The following is a 22550-nucleotide window of genomic DNA, read 5'->3' on the forward strand; positions in this document are numbered from 1 at the left end:
AAACGTGGAGGTAATTTGGGACAGAGTAGTACTTCGTACAGTACTTAGCAACCAGTCACGGTACTTACAGTTAGTAAGCTTACTGGTATGTGCGGCTTCCAACGATGATATGCTGTCCGTGCCTTTCAAATCAAGACAGTACCAAGGCCAACTCAACTCGAACCTCGGTTTGGTACGCGAAATTCTAAACGTTAAACTCAAATATCTCTGCCGATGTCCCAGAAGCCTTGCCAGCTCGCATTAACGCAATCTTTGACCACTCAAATCCCTTCAACAACTGTTAGCATTGCAAAACCACGTGGTTTCACAACAATTTCCACATCACGACATCGAACTTCCACGTTCAAGTCGCCTTAACGTCAGGCTAGACGATTGGAGGCAAAGCGACAAAGATCATTCATTTTCCACATCCTTCTACTTGACCACCATGGCAGGCGGAGGGGTGTTCATCGAGGCCGCGGGTGACGGCACCACGTCCACGCCCACGGAAGGCTCCAAGATGTACGCCGTGGTCGTGTGTGTGTTTGCGTCGCTGGGCGGCATCTTCTTTGGCTACGATCTAGGCATGACGGGGGGCGTCCTGGTGATGGATTCGTTCTTGAACGACTTTTGCGTCGCCTACGACGGCAACACATACCTCCAGTGCACGTCGACGGCAGCGGACCTGCCAGCCAACTGGCTCAACTTTACGACGCTGTTCAACGTGCTGTACTACATCTGGTGCATCTTAGGCGCGTACGTGGGCGGTGTGGTGGCGGACAAGTTTGGTCGCCGCATGACCATCTTCAGCGCAGGGTTCCTGTTCTGCATCGGTACGTGCATCCTGGTGTTCACGCGAAGAGGGGGGCATACCATGTCCCTGATCGCGCGCGTGATCCAAGGCATGGGCGTGGGCATCTCGTCATTCTCGTTGCCCATCTTCGGGGCCGAAATGGCGCCCAAGGAACTGCGCGGCATGCTCTCGGGGTTCATGCAGATGTCCCTCGTCACGGGCATCTTGCTCGCGGGGATCGTCAACATCGCCGTGGAGAATACGGAGCACGGATGGCGCACCACCAACGCCGTGGCTATGGCGTTCCCCGTGATCGTCATGGCCGGCATCTGTTGCGTCCCCGAGAGTCCCCGATGGGTGTACAAACATAAGGGCCGCGACGCGGCGGAAGCCACGCTCACCCGCCTCCGCAAGACCACCCACGTCGACGACGAGCTCAAGGCCATCGGCGACGCGCTCGCGGAAGAAGGCACCCACGCCACGTCGTGGGCCGACGTGTTCCACCCGTCCGTGCGCCGTCGCGTGTTCATCGCCATGGCGCTGCAGCTGCTCCAGCAAGCCACGGGCATCAACCCCGTGTTTGTGTACGGCGGCCAGATCTTCAAGGACGTGCTGGGCGACGGACTCACGTCGCTGCTGATCCTCCAGATCGTCAACTTTGTCAGCACGATCCCGGCCATGTACTGGGTCGATAGGTACGGGCGTCGCAGCTTGCTCTTGTTGGGCGGCGCGGGCATGGTCGTCGGCCACTTGGTGTCGGCCACGTCGTTCACGGTGGGCTGCCAGGGCGACACGAGCGACTTGCAGTGCGACAAGTCGGCCGGATGGGTCATGATCGTCGCCACGGGGTTCTTCATCTTCAACTTTGCCATCAGCTGGGGCCCCATTTGCTGGATCTACCCCGCGGAAATTTTCCCCATGCGCGTGCGGGCCATGGCCGTGTCGCTGTCGACCATGACCAACTGGACCATGGGCGCGCTCATGATTGGCATCCCCAAGCTGTTTCCGTACTTGAACATTAACGGCGTCTTCTTCCTCTTTGCCGCACTCTGCTCGTGTGCGGGCGTGTTTGTCTACTACTTTTGCCCCGAGACCAAGAACATTTTGCTGGAAGACATTGAGTTTTTGTTCCACCAGCACAAGCACTGCGACGTCGAAGAGGATGCCACCACTGTCAAGACCCCCGTGGACAAGGACCTTTAGGACTGTATGACAGAGAGATATAGTAGTGTCTAAAGAAAGCAGTTTCAATGTCAAGCGCACATGTACTCTTCGATAACGTTAAGTGAGGGGGAAGGGCGGAGTGGGAACGCATGGTTTTACGGCGCGTTGAGTGACTAGATGTTGGAAAGGAGGATGTTGTTCACTGTGGCACTACCACAGTGGCAGGCCACAGATAGAAGTCGTGGAAGGGAGCAAGTGGAGGGCACAAGGAAAGTAGGAAGGATTGAGCAATAAAATGAAAAAACGAATAACTTCTCATAACACCCACCTCCGCTCACACTGTCTTGGAATAGCAACAGTGGACGTTCATCAACAGCCACGACCCGGACTTGCGTCCACAGCACGTGCGCCGACATCCCGAGTCAACGAAGGGGGTCACTTCCGATCCTCAAAGTTATTGGTATCGTCTACTTTGGAAAACAAAGTAAAGATGACTGCACTATAGAAATGATCCTGTTCAAGTACGGTCTTAGTTGGTCAAGTATCGACACCGTTTACTCCCTATAAACTTCAACTCCCACCAGTGAAACCAACATAATTAGTGTGATTTTGACCAATCAAACACCTCCATTTTTCTTCACCATATGGTTGACTTTAATGTAAAGTCAAAACTCAGGCGAGTGCTTGTATACGTGTACAAATTGCTTTGTACGATTGTAGCTCTTCGGGAAGCATGGTTCATGCCGTCAGTGGAAGGTTATGTACTATACGTATGGGCATAGTTCCGTGCCACAAACGTCATTAGTGAATTTTAAACCAATCATACACAAAATATGACCTCTGAAATATCATACACCACTCTAACAACTAATAAATTGATGACTTTGGCGTTCGCGCGCAAGTAGTAAGTTTTCCCGGAAAACAACAATTTCCCATGTGTGCCAAGCACTTCATTTCCAAATCGTCGCTGCGTTGGAAGATTCAAGCAAGCCCGTTCATCGCAAGAGGCCACGATGGTGTTGAAATTTTTGTTGTGTAGTTGTCCGCATATTCCAATAAATGCTGTGCAAAAACAGGAAAAAATTTCGGATATAGTGGCACGGATTTGATTTCACATCAGCCAATCGAGATTGTTGATATTCACACCCGAATAACTTTTGAATTAGAGCTAAGATCGATACAACACCAAGTCACACGTTCTACATAACGTTAATACAGAATTCGTAAGGTGAAACAGTAGGTTTTAGTAGGCTCGCAAGGTGAGCTGCCTTACGTATTCCATAAATCGATCTGAAATAGTTCAACATTTATTGAATGAAGCTTCATCTTTGTAAGGAATAATTTAATTTCCTTTAAACGCATCTATTGATGACTTCGTAAGGCAGGCTACCTGACCAAATTTCTGTCCAATTATATGATAGAAAAGTGAAAATAACTGGCCAATAGGATCGTTCTATTCTCTTTGCTACATTAAACCTTTGGAACACTATCTATCCACTTGCTCAGCAGCCAATTGGAAATGTTTTTGTGCCATGATTTTCTAAGGTGATTCATGTAATTCCCGGCCAGCTTGGCCTACTTTCTGAGTGCCATAACTCGTCAACCATTCATCCAATGAGGCTGCGAAAACATGCATTTTGAAGATCGTGACGAGCTTTATAACTTTATGCAGGTCCCATCATTTGTATCGCATGGTCAATTTGCTCGTCGAATTTCTAAAATTGAAATTTCCCTGTGTGAATTTAATTCCCGGCCAGTAAGTCACTTGAATAATGTATACCTGATTTGGGTGACAAAATCCTCAGAACCTCTGAATAATGATATGTATAAAGTATTCAAGTAATTAAATTTAGAAGTGCAACTAATATAAAAACTGTATAACATGTTGGACAAGCAGAATATTAAATCTTACAAGTATGCGATACAAGAGTACCTAATTTTGTCCTATCATCGTCCATGGATGATTGTGATTGGCCATTTGCTGGCCGGGAATTACATGAATCACTTTATGCTGCACATCGCATGATGAAAGATCGAGTTCCTGATCAAAGACTTGATGGCTGACTTGAAGTAGTATGATAACAAATGTATTGAATGGAATGTAAAGGAATTCACGTTGTTGTTGTTGCTGATTCGTCTAATATTGTCATGACGATTTGCGTTGACCAGAAGTATATATATACCTCGATCTCGCACTTGTTTGTGCTAGGAAACGCTTGGAATTGCCTCCTTCGACATCGCGAGTGTGAAGTACGATCCATTTGTCAACTCGTCGTTGGGCTGACCACCCCAAGACTCCAGTGATGCAACGATTGAAAGCTTCGATGAAGTGCGTTGCCGTCTCAATAAACCTTTGGAAGACTATCTATCAGTAGTGCAAGTGGTTCCAAAGGTTAATTTGCTGCTGAGCAAGTGGATACATTTTCAATTGGCTGCTGAGCAAGTGGATAGATAGTGTTCCAAAGGTTTATTGCCTGCAGCTATTGGATTGTGCGCGACAGTACTAGAATGCGATCCCTTGCTCCTATCCGCAAGCTTAAGCCTGGACGATGGTCATGCAGTACGACTTGGTCCTCGTCTTGTCGCAGCATATATAGGTAATGGTTGTTCTTGGCGTAGTGGGCGCTCTGGTGGAAATGCGTCTTACTAGTTTTGCATCTTGGCATAAACCAAGTAATCACATGGGCCAAGCTCGTCAACTACTGGTAACGTTACTGTAAATAGGTCGTTTACAGCAATTTACTCGTCGATCCCGAAACCCCGAAACGTCGCGGGCAAACGACTTGATTTGGTCAAACTTTTGACTAACGTTATGCCCCGATAATATGATTCTTACTGACGGTAGTTTTACCCATCACTTGCTCATTTTGACTTGGAAGGACCTTGGGTCCACCGAAGCCATTAAGTAGTAGTGATGCTGCTGGTCCTTCCTAAGCTTAACAAGAAATTCGCATCGACCATTCGTCATTCGATGTCGACTTCAATAAGCGATAAACTGCTGACATGAGCATTAAACTGATGGTGACACGAGTTGTTTGACACGATATCGACAAAAATGATCGTCTTGTGAGTCGATATCGACAAAAATGATCGTCTTGACCAATTATATGGCAAAGAAACCCTGATGTACACTCTGATTGGTTCATAAGCAGAAGTGTTTCCACAAACAAGTCATTTAATCTTTACAAAACGGTATTATAATTGCAAATCGAAGTCCTCCAACGAGGCTCCAACGAGGGACCTGTAAATGTGGCACGGAACTCGGCCCTTACGTATAGCAACAGAAAGAAATCCTTGAGACTTGCTACAACCCTTGTCTCTCGCAGACGTGCCCTTCGGTGCCTTTCTTTGCCTAGGTCGTCCAATCGGGCAGCGAATTTATTTACTCCAAGCGGTAGACCATCTTTCGCTTTCGCCGCCATCGCCAGCGCATGGACGACACAACGTCGTCGTTCTTGTCGTCGAAATTCAGGTTGTCCAGCAGCGCGTACAGCGCATTGTCGTATCTCGAGCACATCCAGTTGACAAATAGCGTTTGAAACTGCTTGGGTTGTTGGTCCAGAATGTACGAGGCAAAGCAGATCAGGTAAAAGTACCGCTCCAAGTAGTTCACTACAAGGTCATACTTAATGTATCGATCAACAACACTCGAAACGACAGTCGTACCCGCTCGCTGCATGAAATACTCTTGCTTTTCCACCGACAACCCGTTCTCCTTGGTTAAATCGCGGCACGACTCGATGCAATCGCGAAGATTTTGCACGTGGTCGGCCATGTCCACGGCGTAGTTGACCAAGTTGAGACTCTCGTTGCCGTTGTCGAGGACAGCAACCAACTCGTCAATCACGCCAAAGTGCGCCGATGATTTCGGCTCGACTGTCGACGGCACGGCGCCGGCGACGACAGCGCGAAGCATGTACATGCACACGAGCATGGTCGTGGTCCGTCCGCGGCCCATTTGGCAATTGCAAACGATCGCCGTGGGGTGCAAACTGCCGACTTCGGACGTGAAGATCGGGCCCAAGAGCCGCACGAGGTCGTCAAAATCTTTTTCCTCTGGGGCAATTTCGTCCGAGACCTACCAATGAAAACGATTGGTTTCGATCGACGGATGGCATATCGATCCATATATATATATATCTCAAGAGCAGGCAGTTTGGTAAGTACTGGAATGCGCGCGTAGCGGACATCAAAACCGGCGCGGCGCACGGCGTGGTACGCATCTTCGAGCGTGAAAATGTCGTTTTCAGGCGAGATCACGTCAAACGATTCCTCTGTCACGTACTCGCGCGGCTCGTGCCTAATGCATCGTCGTCGTCAACACAACACGCATGTCCAACGCTGACACAACCAGACGTACAAGTGCTTGAACAGTCCGTTGCTTTTCGTCACTTTTTCCATGAGTTCTTTCTTGAGCGTGGCTTCGATGGCTGTGATTTCATTCACTTCGATGCCAGGGTACTCTGCGTTCAGAAACACATTGCCTTGGTTGCGCACGGCAAACGGCCGACCGGCCACGTACAAGATGACTTCTTCGCGCAGGTTGATCCAGATCGCCTTTGGGTGACCAACGGTGCGCAGGTGCTGCAACACATCCGCAATGCCTTCTTGATACACCTGAAGAAATCATCATCGTCCACGTCATGATAGAAAAACGATCCATGGGACAACTCAACATCCAACCAACCTGCGCCGTGCCAAAGATGGGAAAATCCCCCACTTGGCGAAAATTGGGCACGTTCGGCCCCAATATCATCGGCAACCGATTCAGCCCTGGAAAGTGGTCGAACTTCAAAATGTTATTTTTCAGCACCTTGCTGGACGGGTACGTGGCGCCCCCCATGGTGTCCAAGAGTCGGAACAAGTCCGTGTGGCTTTGGAGCCACGTCGAGTACGGTACGGAATCCGTCGACGCACTGGTCAAGTACGACCCAAACACGATAAAGTAGAAGTAGCGCTCCAGAAGCCGACACGCGCGATGCTATGAATATCAAGTCAGTCCATGATCATGTAAATATATATGGAAAAGAGGTTTACCAAGTAAAACGAGCGTTTGGCCGGCTTGGCTTCTTCCAGTGATCTCTAGCATACGTTGCACGACACGTTAGGAAAACGAATAGTAGTATATTATTATTGTTGTGTGTTTATATCCAGACGCAAATGTGCAGAAGACGCGGAAAAAGTATTTAGCCAATCAGATTGCATCAGTTCAACCAATCAACAACTAACAAATTCGTGTCATGGCTTTTTTTATATACAAAATTCAGTACAAAAAATCGATAGCACAACAGCCAGTCCAATACTACGTCAAGATGGGACCTCACCGCGCGGTACTCGTTGATAACGAGGCGAATGTTGTATATGACAGACGCGTCGTCGATGACGTTATCAATCCACCCTTTGGTTCGAACGCCGTTCTCCAATTTGTCACATAGCGCGAGGATGACCTAGGACCACAGCTCGTGGCTATTCCAAGTCGGTGAAACCCTCCAATACCTTGTACAGCCCGTGCTTGTAGTCTGCATTTCGAGGGTCCATCGTCATGGCACGAACAAGTCTCGAGTCGGGGTGGTCGTGAGCATCCAATGGCGATTGGACTTGGGTAGGCGCAGACCAGATCAAATACGCCAGCGACATGGCCGTGGTGGTGCGCCCTCGTCCTTTCTACAGCCACATGTCACCCATCGCAAGCCACCATTGTGGGACCAAACCACCTGGCAGTTGAAAACCAGCGCTGTGGTTGCATCTGCGCTGCGAAGCCAATCGACGAGTCGGTCCACGATGGAATGTTCGGGGAAGTTTTCGCGGTCGATGGGCGCCCGATGGTACGTCAATGACTGAATGCCAGGATGTTGGATGCGGCTCATGAGTTCTGGCAACGTCAAGACCTACAGGCAATGGTGATCAAGGTGGTGTGCGGTTGAAAGGGTTGTAGTACGTGGGAAGGGTCGACGGTGCTCACAGCGAGCTCGTTGCACAGCAGCGTCGGCTCGTGCCAATACTCAAACTTGTGGTCCGACAGGTTCAACTGGTCCACCAAGCTATTCTTGAGCGACAATTCGAGCACGCTGATGTTGTGTCCTGTCATGCCTGGCACCAAGTCGTTGTCGTTCAATTTCCCGCTTCGCCGCGCCGTGAAAGGAGTGCCGTCGACGAAGATCACAGCTTCCTACACCATGAGAATGGAGAACTACCGGTGTATGACAAGGACAAGCGTACGTCGCGCAACGTCACCCACACCACTTTTGAGTACCCGTCGGCAGTGACCGTATCCAAAATGTGGTTGATTCCTGCCTATAAAATGGACATGAGCATGCTGCATGTTAACATGGGGGGGGTGAGGTGTACTTCGGATGGCTGAGCACTGCCATAGATTGGAGAGTCCTTGAGGCGACGAAAGTTCGGCGCTAAAGCAGCGCATAATGGAATGAATTTTTACGTGATGGGGACGTACCGATATCGCCGTGCAATGTGTCGAGTTTGTGCATGCCAGGTACACGATCCTTCTTGAGCAAGTACTTCTTGAGCACGCACGTTCCTTGCTGCTGAAACTGCTTGGCCCGCATGATAGTATCGCGATCTTTGGCCCCACGAAACCCCGCTTGGATGACGGTCGCAGCATTCCCCAGCGACACTTGTTCGCGGAGGTTGTCGAGTTGTTCGTTCAAGTCGGACACGTTCTGTTCGAGGTGTTCAGCGTGATCCACCAACTTCTGGATGAGCGCCAGGAAGGTGGAGCCGGCGATTGGCAAGGTCTCCGCATTCAATATGTCTTGTACAATGTCGGCAACCGTCGCCATGATGTTACTCTCGGACTGATGGAGAGGAACAAAATCAATCGATCTTGTGCACCCACTTTACTGTGAAGAGATTGATTTGGTCGTCCGGGATCTGATTTGTCGACGACGACAAGCATCATCACGTCATGCTTCGAACGACAATGGGTACCCATGTATCATGCTCGTCATCGTGGGCACGATGGCATGTCGTGCATGATATCGTTTTCGCGTGGCATGCTTGGAGGAAAGGACATGCGCACACGGACCGCCGCGGAACGATACAGATAGTAAGTTTGTACCACGTCTCTAGGTTCAAAGTGTGTTGGGAGAAAGGGGGCGGCAATATTTTTGAATTCCAACCAATCAAAATGCTACAAAGTGTGGGAAAAATTAAAAATCAAACCTGGTATACATTTTACAAGGTATTGGATGATTTTTATGTTTTAGATCTACATCATCAGTCTTCAATTTTGATCCCGTGAGCGCGAAATGACATCCACGTCCAACATGCAGGTACGCAGCTCTACATGTGGAACGAGGCGTAATTACTCTGGAGTGTAGGCAGTCAAGTGGTTAGGAATGGACCGAGATGGGAAGATGACGGTGTCTCCGTCTACGTCGCTCAAGGTGCTTCATGCGCTGCCAGAAAGGCACAATGTCAACTTGATCAGTATCTTTGGGGCGGCGCGCCAGGGAAAGTCGTTCCTGATGAACCTCCTCGCGAACCAACAAGACTTGTTTCGTATCTCCAACGAAAAGGAACCGTGTACTCAAGGTGTCGACCTCTCGAGCCACTTCATGCCGTTGGAGGCGTTTAGTCGAATCAACGGCTGCCCGCCTGTTTCAAGCCCCAACATGAGCATTGGGTTTGTCGATGCTGAAGGACAAGGCGATCGCGATATCACATGTACGGTGAACGTATGCACGCATCGATCTAACGTATTCTCCTTGCAGACGATTCCCGCTTGGTGTCTCCAGTGCTGTTGGCATCCAAAGTCGTGATTTTCAACTGGAAGGACTCTCTCCAAGCCGACCGCATGCTTAATTTGCTCGCTGTCCTGGCCAAAGCTGCCCAAAATGTTGAATTGGCAGAAGGAGAAACGCGCAAGGTGTTTGGCCATCTCCACATGTACGTGTGTCCATTCGAAAGTCCAACTCCCGCCTCATGCGTCGTCCTACGTAGCGTCTTTCGCGACTGGAATTTCATCAACACGAGTCCAACCGAAGTGCACGATACGCTCTTTAAGAAGGAAAAAGGCGCGTCCAAAGAAGTTAGCAACCGCAACCTTGCGCGGCATGAGTTGAGCGAGGCGTTTGAAAGCATTAGCATTTGGCTGTTCCCATTGCCGGTACAAAATGTGTTGAAGTAACCCAACCACTGTATTCATCGACTCAATAGGTGGTGAGCACTGCCCAGCTGAGCGAACGCATTCGATTTGAGCAGCTGCAGCCGTCCTTCCAAAGCAAGCTGCGCGAATTGAGAAAAACCATGTCACAGCAGCTGCAGGACCCGATGCTGTTCAATCAGCAGCCCCTGACGGGCCGTAAATTGGCCGACATGATGCCACTCTTTGCAGAGGTACACAGGGTTTCGTTTATATATTCCTTTCGTCGGGATGTTTCTAACATGACAACGGAAGAGCCTGAACGACAACCGAGTGATCATGCCCGAGTCTATTTACTCGTCGATGCGGCGGGCGGAAGGGAAGAAGATTCAATTGCATGCAGAAGATGCTATCCGCAACTTTTGCAAGGCGCAACTGGAACTGCCGTCGTTGGTCGACACGCAAGCATTTACAGCTCAAGTGCACCTTGGGTACGTTGTTTGATTCCATGTTGTAAAAATCGTCAATGACCATACCAATCTACTCTAGGCTGGTCAAGTTGGTGCAAGGAACGTTGGAAACCTTGCGATCGTTTCCGTCGGACGTGGCGGACGAGTGCCACAAGGCCCTGCACTTGTTTGTCGAGCGCGAACTCGAATTGGCATCCAAGTCCAATAACGAAAAGGTATTTCTCGAGGTGTATTTGTCTCACTTTTGTGTTAGATTTTGCAACACTTCCACACCCTTGTCGACCGTTCTAGCACCTCCATCAGCGACAACATCAAACAACTCGAAGCCGCACTCCCTGTGGCCCCAGCGGCGCTTTCGCAGCAGTGCGACGCCATTGTCCATGACGCCGTGGTATCGCTTCAGAAGTGCCCCAAGACGACGTTGAGATCGTTTGACAATGACATCCGTCGCTTGGAGCAGCAAGGATTGGCACTGAAGGAGCGACTTCAGCATTTGAATGAACGCGCGATTCGTGAACGCTCGTCCAAGTTGCTGGTAAGCTCTTTGGGCTTGTATGAATTGAATGACCCATGTTTTCAAGTCACAATTTGGTATTGTAGGCTCAATTGTCGTCTTGCAAAAGTGAATTGAAGAGCAAGGGTACGACTTGGCTGGACAAGCAAATTGCAAGCGGCACGCCGTTTACCATTTCGATGCTCGAAGAGGAATTGCTTCGTTTGCATGCGTCGTTCGATTTTGGCGAGCCAAACCCTGCTGTGGACGAGGTCGACATTGAGCAAGAGATGCGCGAGTTCCACGCGCAGTTGCTGGACGACCTGAAGCGCCAGTACACGTTTCACATCCGTCGTGTGGTCCTCCAGTTCATTGGCACAGCCAAGTCCTTGTTGGAAAAGGAACTGCAAGTGATTGTGCTGCCAATGCCCGATCAAAAGCTGCGGGAACGAATCCACGAATCAAAGGAACGTGTCGTCCTGGATATCGCAAGCCAAATGCAAGGGTGGAGCTTTCCTCAAGAAGAAATGGTGCATTTTGGAAACGCTGTCACAGAGTACACGCAACAAGTACGTATATTGAATATATATACCTTACGAACTCCTGGTTTAAGTTTCTATATTGCCCTAGTTGCAAGACGCGTATAGCAAGCAAAACCAATCGGCCTCCAAGGACTCTGCCGCCCGGGAAGCGTCTGCGCGGTACAAAGTTGCAAAAGACGCGCTGATGCACTCGTTGAACGAGGCTATCATCGGAGCTATCCCAATGTCAGTGGACGCCCTGGAACGACTGTACGACGAACACTTGCTTCGAACGTGCACCCAGTTGAGCGACGGCCACCAAATCAAGCACGAGAAGATCATGCAATCTCTAAAAGCGGACCTGGCCACGCTAATGATGCAGCTCAAGACAATCAACACGTGCGTAATGTACGAATTCGCGCGCTAAATCTCGTGAACTTTTGTAGCAAGGAAACCGAAAAAGCCGCCTTGATGAACGCTGCAGAGACAGAACGGCAACGAACGGAAGCGTTGGCGAATCAAGTAAAGCAATCCCAGGCTTTAGCCGCAAGTAAGCGCTTCATCTATAATCTACTCGTGCTTAGTCTTGTTAGAGCGGGAGCAAGAAATGCACTCCAAGTTGTTGGAAAAGGAGACCAAATCGAAGCACTTGCTGGATGAGTTGTCGTCGCAAGAGGCAAAGACCCAAGCATTGGAACGTGAGCTGCAGCTGGCGAAACAAAAGGCAATCGAATTAGCCGAGGAAAAGAAGCGAGCTGAAGCCGAAGGACTGAAACTGGCCTCGAAAGAGCGACAAGATGCCCAACGCTTGATTGAGGAAAACTCCACAAAGCAAAACAAGCTGCAGAGCGAACTTCGAGCGATTCAGGCCCGCTTGGAGCAGCAGCAAATCATCCTTCAGGTACGTACCCCTGTAGGATTTACGAGGGTCATTCATAGCTCATGCCAACCCCAGGCCAAAGAAAGAGAGGTCCAAGCTGCTGAAATCGCGAAAGAAAAGGCGAAACAGTTGAGTTTGGAGAAGGACCGAGCGTTGAAAGCGGTCGAGCGGGAACGCGCGTTGCGGGAAAAATTGAGCGAAGACATCTTGTCCCACCAAGCGCAAACTGCCAGTACACGAGTAGTCTGTGGATAACAGATTAACCTCATGGGTTGTAGAGCTGGAAACGACCATGTCCAGCGTCATTCGCGAAAAGACCCGCGAGACCGAGCAATTGCAGGCGACGTTGACGGACCAAGAGCGCAAAACGCAGCAGCTGGAGCAAGAACTGCAGCGCATGAAAGACCAGGCGCAGGCTCTGGCCCAAGAAAAGGAGCACTGGCGTCGTCAAAACGAGGCCATGGCCAAGTCGAAATTGGACATGGAAATGCAAGTGAAGGATGAAGCTGCCCGTCGGGAAGCAGCCGAAGCGGCGGCTGTGCAGGTACATGTATGTCAATATTTCGATGGCTTATGTCGCCAAAGGCTGGCCAAGCTGCGGAGGTTGCTGCCAAAGCAGCGATGGAGGCCATGGATGTTACGCCCGAAAAAAAGCGCAAGACACCGGTCGCATCGTCCAGCTCCAAGAAGGCCAAGAGATTGGATGTCAAGGCTCCGTTGCCGAAACTTTCCCTCCAAGAAGCCAAGCGCCTAGCGAAGGAAGAAATGGACAAACGTGTGGGGGAACGTATTGCAAAGTTGAAAAAGTAGTAAGATTGCACATGTCAGTTTTAGCATTTCAACGATATAATTTTGAAATCAACGTGGTTTTTTCGAGAACTTTTATTGTGGTTTGTTTATTGTTAGATCAAAATTTCCTCCGGCGGTTGGTTGAATTTCAACCGCCGAACAATCGCCGGACCTTCGAAATTTCATATATAACTAAGTTGAAGAGGTACCGTTGTGACTGCAATACTACAATCAATCTATTTAGCCAATCATATTGCAGCCTTCATTCGTTGTAGCCAATGAATTGCAACATTCATTCGTTGTAGCCAATCATACTCCTTTTCTCGATTAGTTGGCGATTTCATCAATCCCAGGCAAAGGAAGTAACGTTATCCGGATAGTTCACGTGGCCAAAAACAGGCAAATTTGACTGAAAAGCACAACATTTTTCTTAAATTAAAGTGACATTTTTCTGAAAGGCGTTAAATGGAACCCGCTTCGATTTTATTCGAGATGACAACGCCACAGCAGCATGACACGTTCTTCCTCGCGACGCATCTGAAGTACTTGGCCAATCTGTCCAAACAGAAAGAGAGTCTGGAGAGCTGCCTCAGCGAACACTTGCGCGTGTCGGCGTTCTACTGGGCGGCGGGAAGTCTCTGTGCATTGGGCAAAGCCCACCACATTCCGGACGAGCTCATTCAATGGCTTCTGGCATGCCAGCACCCTAACGGCGGCTTCGGCGGGAATGTGGGCCACGACCGACACTTGCTTTACACGTGTCACGCAGTGCTTTCGCTTGTGATGTTGGGGAAGGAAGACCACATCCTCGCGCAAGAAACCACCGACTTTGTCGTGTCGTTGCAGCAGCCGGACGGGTCCTTCGTCGGCGATATCCACGGCGAGGTCGACACCAAGTACACGTACTGCGCGTTGAGTGTGCTGAAGATCCTCAAGCAAGAGCATCGCATCAACATGGACGCCGCCATGGCACACATCAAGACATGCCAGAACTTTGACGCAGGGTTTGGCAACATCCCCGGCTGCGAGTCGCACGGCGGTCACATTTTCACGGCTGTGGGTGCGCTTTCTATGGGCCACCAGCTTGATAAGGTACGACGTCGCCCTCGACATCATCTACATGACGCTCTCTCACGGCCATCATGATGCTGCAGTACGTGGACGTGGACAGTTTGGGCTGGTGGCTCTGCGAGCGGCAATGCGATTCCGGTGGTCTGAACGGCCGTCCTGAAAAGCAAGCCGACGTGTGCTATAGCTGGTGGAACATTTCGTGTCTTGTCATGATGGGTACACACACAGATATATATCATTTATTTCTCGTCTCTCCACTATCATGTGACGCGTAGGCAAATTGCACTGGATCAACAAGGACAAGTTGATTCAATTCATATTGAACTGCCAAGACAAGGATGACGGCGGCATCGCCGACCGCCCCGGCAACGTCAGCGATATCTTCCACACGTTTTTCGGCATTTGCGGCCTCAGCATGCTCGGGTACTTTGACGACCAGCCAGCATTTGCCGCCATCAAGAAGGTCCACCCTGTCTTTGCCATCCCGGACGCGGACGTGGCCCGACTGGGGCTCACGGCGCAGATCATCTTGTAGGCTGCCCCTAACGACAATGCATGCATACTTTGGTCTTGGCTTCGCTAAAAGGACAGCAAGCTTCGACGCAGTACATGACCACAACGACGACTTGCGACCGTATCGCTGCGACTCTAGTGTGGTGGCACTACGTCGTGGCAGATTTCAGACTGCACCACATCTCAGAGCTACTGTAGTTAGTTGATTCCTAAGAAAGGAATCAACTCATCACAAAGCACTATAAACGCCACAAACAAGAAAGGGTAAGTGTCAACGTCCTTGGACAATGTATTAGAGGAGGTTGTTGGTCGACCCTTCAGCTACGCGGGCGCAAGTTAAAGATCCATGGGCGTGCCGTCTTCCACGACCACCAGGGGCTCGAAGTGTTGGCGCACAACACCTACATCAACGTTAGAATAACACAAACACACGAGGAAATCGACGTACGCGTGGCGCCGCGAGGGATGTTGGTGACGACGTTTCGGTTGATCTGGTTGCGGAGGACGCTCACTTCGTTGGGCTTGATGATGTTGAACTCCTTTTCCACAATGACTTGGCCGGCCGCATCGCGCTTGATCGTGAGGATGTCCACGTTGCTTCCACTGCCCAAGTCGTTGAAGATACCCGCCAAAATCGCTTGTTGCACCAGCTTCTTGGCCGACGCTTCGTCCAAATCGTCCTGGTATCCTGCTTCAAAGATAGCCATGGCGGCCAAACTCCCACTTCCCATTGTCACGAACGGGAGACGATCGGTACTTCCGTGGGGGTAAATCGTGTACAGCGACGGACCGGTCACGTCGAGTCCGCCCAGCACGAGCGCGGCGCTCAAGTGGCCTTGGTATTGAAACAGCTTTTGCTTCAACAAGGTCATGGCAGTCGCGACGCGGGATTGAGAGTCCGTATTCAAGCGATGCAGCTCCAACGCGGACGAGATGATTTGCGTCACGTTCTCCGTGTCCGCGGCAGTCCCGGCCCCACAACAGTAGATATTCGGGGCAATGTAATGGATCTTCTCGCAGTTCTTGTCCATCACGGTACTTCCGCCCGTGGCGCGGGTATCCGCTCCAAGGACAATCCCGTCCTTGTACACGAGGCCAACGATGGTAGTCCCAGTCTTTTGCACTTTAAACGGCGCGTTCTTGGTCTTATTCCCCGCTGCTTGTGTTGTGTTGTTCAAGATGAATTCGTTGCGACGGACGTTGGAAAAGCTGAAACCCCCCTCTGGTTCCTCCATCATCATGGCGCTCTGCTCGAAGTGCGCATTCTCACGGCGGCGGGACTGTGTGTCGCGGAATTCACTCATGCTGGTTGCCGAACACTCGTGATTTTGTGGGAATCAAAAGATGCCAATCGGACGGTATCCGGATATCTGCCGGATACGACAAGCAAAAGTGACCGCACAAAGCCTATCTTCTCCCCTCTCGCTAAAGTCCTCCTACGTTGTACCTTATCGAAGGGTTGCGATCTTGTCACCTCCGTGTCAGTGGAAGTGATGAGTTTACCTGCAGTCTCAAGGTCGCGGTAAACACTGTGATCGCACAAGCAAAAGGATGCCTGAGCTTGTCAAGACATGTCCATTTACTGTCCTTGCAACCCCTGTCTGGAGCGGGTTCATAGAAGTTCCGTCTATAGGGCATCGTCGCCTTCCATCATAACACTGAGCTCACCTTGTTGGCCATTTTTGTCCTACATCGTTTGACATCTAGTAATTAGACGATTACATGCATGATCCTGCACCTGTGGACTAGTGCTCTGCGTGCGTGCGTTTCCTCGGCGAGCCTGGCTGACGTTGATGAAGTGAAGCACCACTCGACGGGGTACCAACACTCTGGTTTGCTTCTTGGAGTTACGTGGATATAAATAAAGCAGAAAAAGGAATTGATTTTAAAATCAATTTCAAACGGTCCTTACTGTTAATGCAATCGAGTGATAATTCGCGAAATGTTATTATATTTTGACGGTGTAGTCATTGTAGAATCGCCCCGTTTGCCGACGCGAACAGCATGGCAGCTCATGCGGAAATCAAAGCGGAAGAGTTCTTCCGCGCGGGCGAGAAGGCCCTAACCAAGTTCTCCCTCTTCAGTTCGTCGTCCAAGTACGAAGATGCGTCGGACTACTTTGAAAAGGCTGCCAACCAGTACAAGATTGCCAAGAAATGTACGGAGTCCCAACATACCTCCGTAGTATCTCACGACACACTTCTCTTCCCAGGGCAAGAATCGGGCGAAGCGTTTGCCAAATGTGCCGATTGTCAAATGCGCATGAAAGAGAACTCCCGCGCGGCCCAGTACTATCAGCAAGCGGCCGAAGCCATCTCAAAGGCGAACCCCATCGGTAACGATACCCCTGCAAGTCCTGTCTGCTCTATATGTTGTGTTCATGTGTTCCATGCGCATGTAGACGCGGTGACATACTATCGCACGGCGATCTCGATGCAATGCGATGCCGGGCGGTTCTCAAATGCGGCCAAGCTGCAAAAGCAGATCGCCGAAATCTACGAACAAGCGGGCCAGATGCAGGAAGCGCTCGAGAACTACAGCCAAGCGGCGGACTACTTTATCGGTGAAAACCAGCCGTCGTCGGCGCAGCCCATGTTGCTCAAGGTTGCGCAATTCTCGGCGGAACTCGAACGCTACCCCGCGGCCATTGAAATCTACGAAAAGGTTGCCAAGACGTCGATGGAGAGCAACCTGCTCAAGTACAACGCCAAGTCGCACCTGCTGAACGCCGGGATCTGCGCCATGTCGTCCAAGGACATTGTCCTCGTCAAGCAAAAGATCGACGAGTTCAACGACATTGACTACACGTTTCCCGACTCGCGCGAGGGCAAATTCCTCACGGTACATACATACTCGTCCCCATGTTCGTGTTCTTCGTGCCGACGACATGGTAGGCCATGGCCAACGCGTACGAGTCTTTCGATCCGGACGGGTTTGCCGACGCCGTGTACGAGTTTGACACGATCACCAAGCTCGATCCGTGGAAGGTGTCGCTGCTGCTCAAGGTCAAGCAGTCGATTGAAGTGGACACCCACGATGATTTGACTTGAGGGATAAAATATATGTTGTTAATCTCCATCGTCGTCGCCAATCAAGCTCAATTTCTCGGAAAACGACACGGATGGCGACGTTAGCGGGCCTTGTGCGTTGAAGTAGTAGCGCTGGTACGCCGGTAGCGACGCATACTCGTCCGACGAGGGCGACGCGCGGACGCCAGGGAAGCACTCGTGGTGCCCCATCGCCGCGCGCTCGTCGTCCATGAGCCGCTGGTTGAGCACGAACCAGTCGGGCAAATGCGGCGGCAACGTGACCAAGTCCACGTCGAAGAACTCGATGAACTGCTCGTTTTCAAACTTGGTTTTCGTCGTACCTGCCAAGTTGCGGTACTTGTCGATGGTGGCGGTGAGGCTCCAATTCTGGAGACGCCGGAGACACCCAATGACGGAGCTAGAAGAGGAAAACGGAACGAGATGAGTATAGATGCAAGGGAGGAAGGAGGTCGTAGCGATGGGAGGATGGAGGGACGAAGGATGTATGTATGTACGCACCCCGAGATGTGGATGCCAGTCTTGCACATGACCATGATGGGATACCGCCGCTGGTCCAAGATGCACTCGATCGCTTCCTTGGTCATGCCTTCCGTGATGCCCTTGGAGGTTCGGTACTTGGACCCGAGATGTACTACCATCACGTCGCGTTCTTTGAAAAAGTCGGTCAATTCCCGCCCCAAGTCGTCGGTCGACAGGTACACGACCGTGTTCAACCCGAGCTGCGACACGAACGAAAACGACGAGCTGTCAAACTTGTTGCATCGAAACACTTCGCTTTCGACGATGCCAAAGTACAGCGGCGGGTTCAGGACGGGCAACGACGCATGGAACGGGCCTTGGCCTGACGTCGTTTGTTGGGTCGCTTGGGGAGGAAAGGGTGTGGACGAGTTCGGGATCGTGATGCTCAAGGATGGAACGGCTACGTACGACATCATAGAAGGGATGTGTCCGTCGGGTCAGTCTACCTGCTTCACGAACCTGGTGGAGCGGAAGTCGACTCGGCCGCTTCATCTTTCGACATCGTGTTGGGGGCTGAACTAATGAGGGGTGACATTGCATATATTTGGTTTTGCCGAATAATGTACAGGTCCTTCGACCTGCGCTTGGTACTCCAAAGCAGCCAAGCACGACCCAAGTGATGCTTACGCTAGTGTTAGATAACCATACTCTGGACCCTCCCAGCCTACAAGCCCTTCGAGTATGCCATGCAGTAGTGTACGTACTACTTACTGCAGCTCTACCCAAACTCCTTGCTACCCAGCCACCACCTTTCCCACAACATCTCTTCACTACTGTACCCAGCCCTGAACCATAGTCTTCAGTAGAGCTATACGTACAGTACAGCACCCAGTCCTGCTTGGAGCGTATATACACACACATACACCTGCATGATGATGCAAAGGAGAGCTAGCTCCACCCATGCTAGGACATGACGGTCGCGCCTTGAGGTCAAAATCAATAGTTTCGTATTGTTCTTAACGCCATGTTTGTGCCCTACAGTCAAGTCAAAAAGCGAGGCAGTCGAGTAAAGCAACAGCAGCCCAAACAACGTGATGCTTTGTCGTCTGCAGGCCCGGTGGAAGTGGATTGCGCCATTTACTTCTTGCCACCAGACTTGTCCAACATGCCCACGGCGCTGCGGGCGCCACGGCGGCCAGTGGTACACGTGTGTTGACCACGCACGCGGAGGCCCCACCAGTGACGCAAACCGCGATGGATGCGCACCTTCTTCAAGCGTTCCAAGTCGTCACGCAACTTGGTGTGCAAGATGTTGGCCACGGCTTGCGAGCTCTTACCGGTCTTGAAGTCCTTTTGTCTGTTGAGGAACCAGGTGGGGATCTTGAATTGGGTCGGGTTTTGGATGATCGCGACGAGACGTTCGATTTCGTCGTTGGTCAATTCACCGGCACGCTTGGTGATGTCCACTTCGGCCTTCTTGCAGATCATGATCGCGAAACGGCGACCAATACCTTGCACGGCGGTCAACGCGACCCACGCCTTGCGGCGTCCGTCCACGTTCGTATTCAAAATACGCAGGATATGCTGGAAATCGGGTCCCATAACGAGCGACTAGAGGAAGAAGAAGGGGGGGAGGACGCATGTGAGTTGACCTGTACATGTGGAAGTTGCTGTTTGCCTTAACATACCATGGCTGATTGGCTTGCGTTTGCAGTTTTGGGCTATGGCGACAATGAAATTCCATTCGCCAAACACACCAAATGAATGGTCTAAGCTAAGCCGACCCACCACCAATATCTCGTGTCCAATCACATCGCGTATTCGTCGCATTATTCATTTTTAACCAATCAAACATCGAGTCATTATTGCACTGCAGCCGATCAATTCCATGGGTCCCTCTACGGTACTGTTTAAAGTACGCTTGGGATATCGTACTTTAGAACTATATTGGTCTTTGCTTGAATGGTCACAATCAAATTCGAACTTTATCGAGTACATTCTCAACTGGGAGGGGGCCATGATTTGATCACTTGGCCTACATGGACATCGGCGCAATCGATCGGACGATGACACAACTCTCTGCATAGCTCAAGGACACCAGTGGTCGGGATGCATTAAGCTGACGAATGCGTAGAAGTGTTATAGAGGGTTGTGAGAAGTGCAGATGAACTCCCCATAGTGTCGTATGTTTACCCCGGTAGCTTGGAATGGTTGCAATGATCGTCATGTGACGGCGTCACTGCAACAGCTATGGACGGAACGCGTCCATGTGCAGCAGTGTAAACGCTGCATTGCTAACACCAGTATACTTTACGCATGTGTCTATGGAGACTTGCATCATCCATCATGTCACTTTGTCGCTCACGGGTGCAACTTGTCCTTGAGGAACTCGTCGTGTTCGACGGGATCGTCCATTTCGAGATCGGCCACGTTGGCGCCGAGGGTACTACTGGCATAGTCCGAGCCAACGGTACTTTCATAGTCCGAGGAGTCGCCGTCGGGGCGGGACGTCATGGCGTCGACTTCGTCTTGGGGGTCGATGGTGGGGAGGAGGCAGAGGAAGAAGATCGGCACGATCTTCATGACACTCCGAATCGTGATGGCCATCCACAGATTCTCATATGCGTTCCGCGCAATACCAAGGTGCGCACAGAGAGACGCGCCCCAGAACGAACTCACGGTCCACGCCATGTTGGAGATGGACATGAGCAGCGCAAAGAACGTGCCTTCGATGCCTTTGGGGCACAGCTTTGCGCAGAGCACAAGCAGCGGCATCGACTTCATGCGGCCGATGATGTCGGAGATGATCGCATCTCCAATGACAAACCACTTGTCGGGGATGCCAAGGTCCAGGTTGCGTCGGGTCACAAGCAGCACTTCGGCCAGCGACACGAGCGCGAGCCCAATGTGCGCAAAGAAGAACATTGTACGGAACGGCACGTCCTTAAAGCACGAGTTGTACACGATCGTACCAACCATTAGAAACACAAACCTACAAATCCACGTGTGTTTGGCAACGTCGTCGTCGTCGGTACGTACCCCAACGCGCCCATGTTGCCGAGAAACTCTTCCGAGAAATGCAGCTCCTCCGTGAGAAAGTAAAATTGGATCTGCCCAAATGACGGCGAGATGGCCGTGGCGCTGAATAAAAACAGCGCGGCGCGCCACACGACGGGGATGCGCAGCGCCTGGCACAGCAGCCGCACTTGCTCGCGGGCGACCTGCGGACACGACTTGGACCGTGAGGCCGCTCTGGTTTCGGACATGGAGCACGAGAGGAAGAACAGCGTGATGGGGCCGACGGACGCGAGCAGAAACACCATGTTCGGCCCGAGGTGGCTGGTTGCGGGGCCGGCGAGAAGCGAGCCGAGGATGCCCCCCAGCGCCATCATGCACCACGTGAGCGACTGCAAGTCCGTCGCCCCTACCGACGACGCACGATGAGACGAAGAAGAGATGAAGGAAGGATGGAACGTACCGTCCTTGGGATCGAGCCGCGCGCGCTCGACGACCAACGCGTCGATGATGACGTCGCTCACGGCAGTGGATGCGCTGGACCCGATCAATATGAGCATAAGGAACGAGATGGACGAGTCGGGGGTGATCGAGTACAAACTGTAGAACGCAGCGATTCCCACCATGTTCATGAGCACGAGGTACGACTTACGCCGGTACCCAAACAGCGGCAAACTGTCCGACAGGATGCCGTACACGGGCTTGATACCCCATGGAATACCCGTGGCCGTCATCACCGCTTGGGAATCTGCCGGCTGGAGCTTCATCACGTCCTTGATTAAATACCCCAGCGCGAACGAACTGAAGCTGTTGAAGCCTTGGACAAAGTACACGGTCCCGATCAACGACAGGAACGGCACGCCAAACGTTTCCCGGAGCTTCCGGGCCCATGCGGCGACGCGCGACCGAATGCTGCCACCAACTGGTGACTCTCCTTTGTCTACAGGATCATTAGCAGGATGGTCGGGATCGTCGTCGTGATCCAAGTCCTTGCCATGCTTGCCAGCGTCGTAATCATCGCTCGACGTGCGCCGAGTCGCAGTCGGCGACGTGACTGCTTTGTCTTCGCTCGCCGCGTCCCGCCGTCCACCACCCTTTCGGCTGTGGATGCTGTACAAGGGCGCTTCATCGCTAAACCCTTCTCGATGCACCCCATCTGCCTCCATGTCTCTTGATGTCCTGCCTCGAACTTTCGTGTTGGCTTTGCGACAACCTCCGGATAAAGTCGAACATATTATCCGTATGGTTG

The 22550-nt window shown here is 51.3% G+C and overlaps 9 protein-coding genes across 13 annotated transcripts; 4 read left to right on the forward strand and 5 right to left on the reverse strand.

The window, feature by feature from the left end:
• Positions 1-427: 427 nt before the first annotated feature.
• On the forward strand, positions 428-1975 carry H257_13472 (hypothetical protein; the record flags this gene model as incomplete). The annotated part of the gene is made up of 1 exon (XM_009840990.1): positions 428-1975. The coding sequence occupies one exon, from the start codon at positions 428-430 to the stop codon at positions 1973-1975; it is 1548 nt and encodes a 515-aa protein (XP_009839292.1).
• Positions 1976-5085: 3110 nt separating this feature from the next.
• H257_13473 lies at positions 5086-8845 on the reverse strand. Of its 2 annotated transcripts, XM_009840991.1 has the most exons (13): positions 8391-8845; positions 8285-8343; positions 8156-8230; positions 7875-8105; positions 7651-7824; positions 7433-7600; positions 7261-7383; positions 6974-7018; positions 6624-6917; positions 6297-6553; positions 6104-6236; positions 5603-6014; positions 5086-5548 (listed from the first exon to the last, which is right to left on the reverse strand). In XM_009840991.1, the coding sequence occupies exons 1-13, from the start codon at positions 8734-8736 to the stop codon at positions 5319-5321; spliced, it is 2547 nt and encodes an 848-aa protein (XP_009839293.1). In that variant the 5' UTR covers positions 8737-8845; the 3' UTR covers positions 5086-5318. The 2 variants fall into 2 exon arrangements, with proteins under 2 accessions (XP_009839293.1, XP_009839294.1); XM_009840992.1 differs by having other exon boundaries at positions 5603-6236.
• Positions 8846-9182: 337 nt separating this feature from the next.
• H257_13474 (hypothetical protein) lies at positions 9183-13283 on the forward strand. Its single transcript, XM_009840993.1, has 15 exons — positions 9183-9228; positions 9277-9622; positions 9670-9844; positions 9899-10064; positions 10115-10294; positions 10356-10531; positions 10590-10725; positions 10764-11045; positions 11111-11572; positions 11634-11923; positions 11971-12074; positions 12118-12425; positions 12480-12636; positions 12683-12948; positions 12990-13283. The coding sequence occupies exons 1-15, from the start codon at positions 9205-9207 to the stop codon at positions 13212-13214; spliced, it is 3297 nt and encodes a 1098-aa protein (XP_009839295.1). The 5' UTR covers positions 9183-9204; the 3' UTR covers positions 13215-13283.
• Positions 13284-13653: 370 nt separating this feature from the next.
• On the forward strand, positions 13654-14909 carry H257_13475. Of its 2 annotated transcripts, XM_009840994.1 has the most exons (3): positions 13654-14285; positions 14348-14480; positions 14540-14909. In XM_009840994.1, exons 1-3 carry the CDS (start codon positions 13659-13661, stop codon positions 14797-14799), a joined length of 1020 nt encoding a protein of 339 aa, XP_009839296.1. In that variant the 5' UTR covers positions 13654-13658; the 3' UTR covers positions 14800-14909. The 2 variants fall into 2 exon arrangements, with proteins under 2 accessions (XP_009839296.1, XP_009839297.1); XM_009840995.1 differs by having other exon boundaries at positions 14348-14909.
• A 130-nt stretch (positions 14910-15039) lies between these two features.
• Positions 15040-16593, reverse strand: H257_13476 (hypothetical protein). Of its 3 annotated transcripts, none has more exons than XM_009840998.1 (4): positions 16516-16593; positions 16281-16464; positions 15226-16224; positions 15040-15178 (listed from the first exon to the last, which is right to left on the reverse strand). In XM_009840998.1, exons 3-4 carry the CDS (start codon positions 16079-16081, stop codon positions 15114-15116), a joined length of 921 nt encoding a protein of 306 aa, XP_009839300.1. In that variant the 5' UTR covers positions 16082-16224; positions 16281-16464; positions 16516-16593; the 3' UTR covers positions 15040-15113. The 3 variants fall into 3 exon arrangements, with proteins under 3 accessions (XP_009839300.1, XP_009839298.1, XP_009839299.1); XM_009840996.1 differs by having other exon boundaries at positions 15226-16213; positions 16516-16592; XM_009840997.1 differs by having other exon boundaries at positions 15226-16464.
• A 96-nt stretch (positions 16594-16689) lies between these two features.
• Positions 16690-17855, forward strand: H257_13477 (hypothetical protein). Its single transcript, XM_009840999.1, has 4 exons — positions 16690-16935; positions 16990-17112; positions 17179-17618; positions 17672-17855. Exons 1-4 carry the CDS (start codon positions 16782-16784, stop codon positions 17825-17827), a joined length of 873 nt encoding a protein of 290 aa, XP_009839301.1. The 5' UTR covers positions 16690-16781; the 3' UTR covers positions 17828-17855.
• Positions 17810-18865, reverse strand: H257_13478 (hypothetical protein). Its single transcript, XM_009841000.1, has 3 exons — positions 18806-18865; positions 18326-18746; positions 17810-18224 (listed from the first exon to the last, which is right to left on the reverse strand). Exons 1-3 carry the CDS (start codon positions 18846-18848, stop codon positions 17846-17848), a joined length of 843 nt encoding a protein of 280 aa, XP_009839302.1. The 5' UTR covers positions 18849-18865; the 3' UTR covers positions 17810-17845.
• A 405-nt stretch (positions 18866-19270) lies between these two features.
• On the reverse strand, positions 19271-20035 carry H257_13479 (hypothetical protein). The gene is made up of 2 exons (XM_009841001.1): positions 19975-20035; positions 19271-19897 (listed from the first exon to the last, which is right to left on the reverse strand). Exons 1-2 carry the CDS (start codon positions 19975-19977, stop codon positions 19424-19426), a joined length of 477 nt encoding a protein of 158 aa, XP_009839303.1. The 5' UTR covers positions 19978-20035; the 3' UTR covers positions 19271-19423.
• Positions 20036-20647: 612 nt separating this feature from the next.
• H257_13480 (hypothetical protein) lies at positions 20648-22467 on the reverse strand (the record flags this gene model as incomplete). Its single annotated transcript, XM_009841002.1, has 4 exons — positions 20648-21278; positions 21326-21710; positions 21765-22241; positions 22296-22467. The coding sequence occupies 4 exons, from the start codon at positions 22465-22467 to the stop codon at positions 20648-20650; spliced, it is 1665 nt and encodes a 554-aa protein (XP_009839304.1).
• Positions 22468-22550: the final 83 nt, after the last annotated feature.

Source organism: Aphanomyces astaci, assembly GCF_000520075.1.
Source record: "Aphanomyces astaci strain APO3 unplaced genomic scaffold supercont1.49, whole genome shotgun sequence".
NCBI lineage: Eukaryota > Oomycota > Saprolegniomycetes > Saprolegniales > Verrucalvaceae > Aphanomyces > Aphanomyces astaci.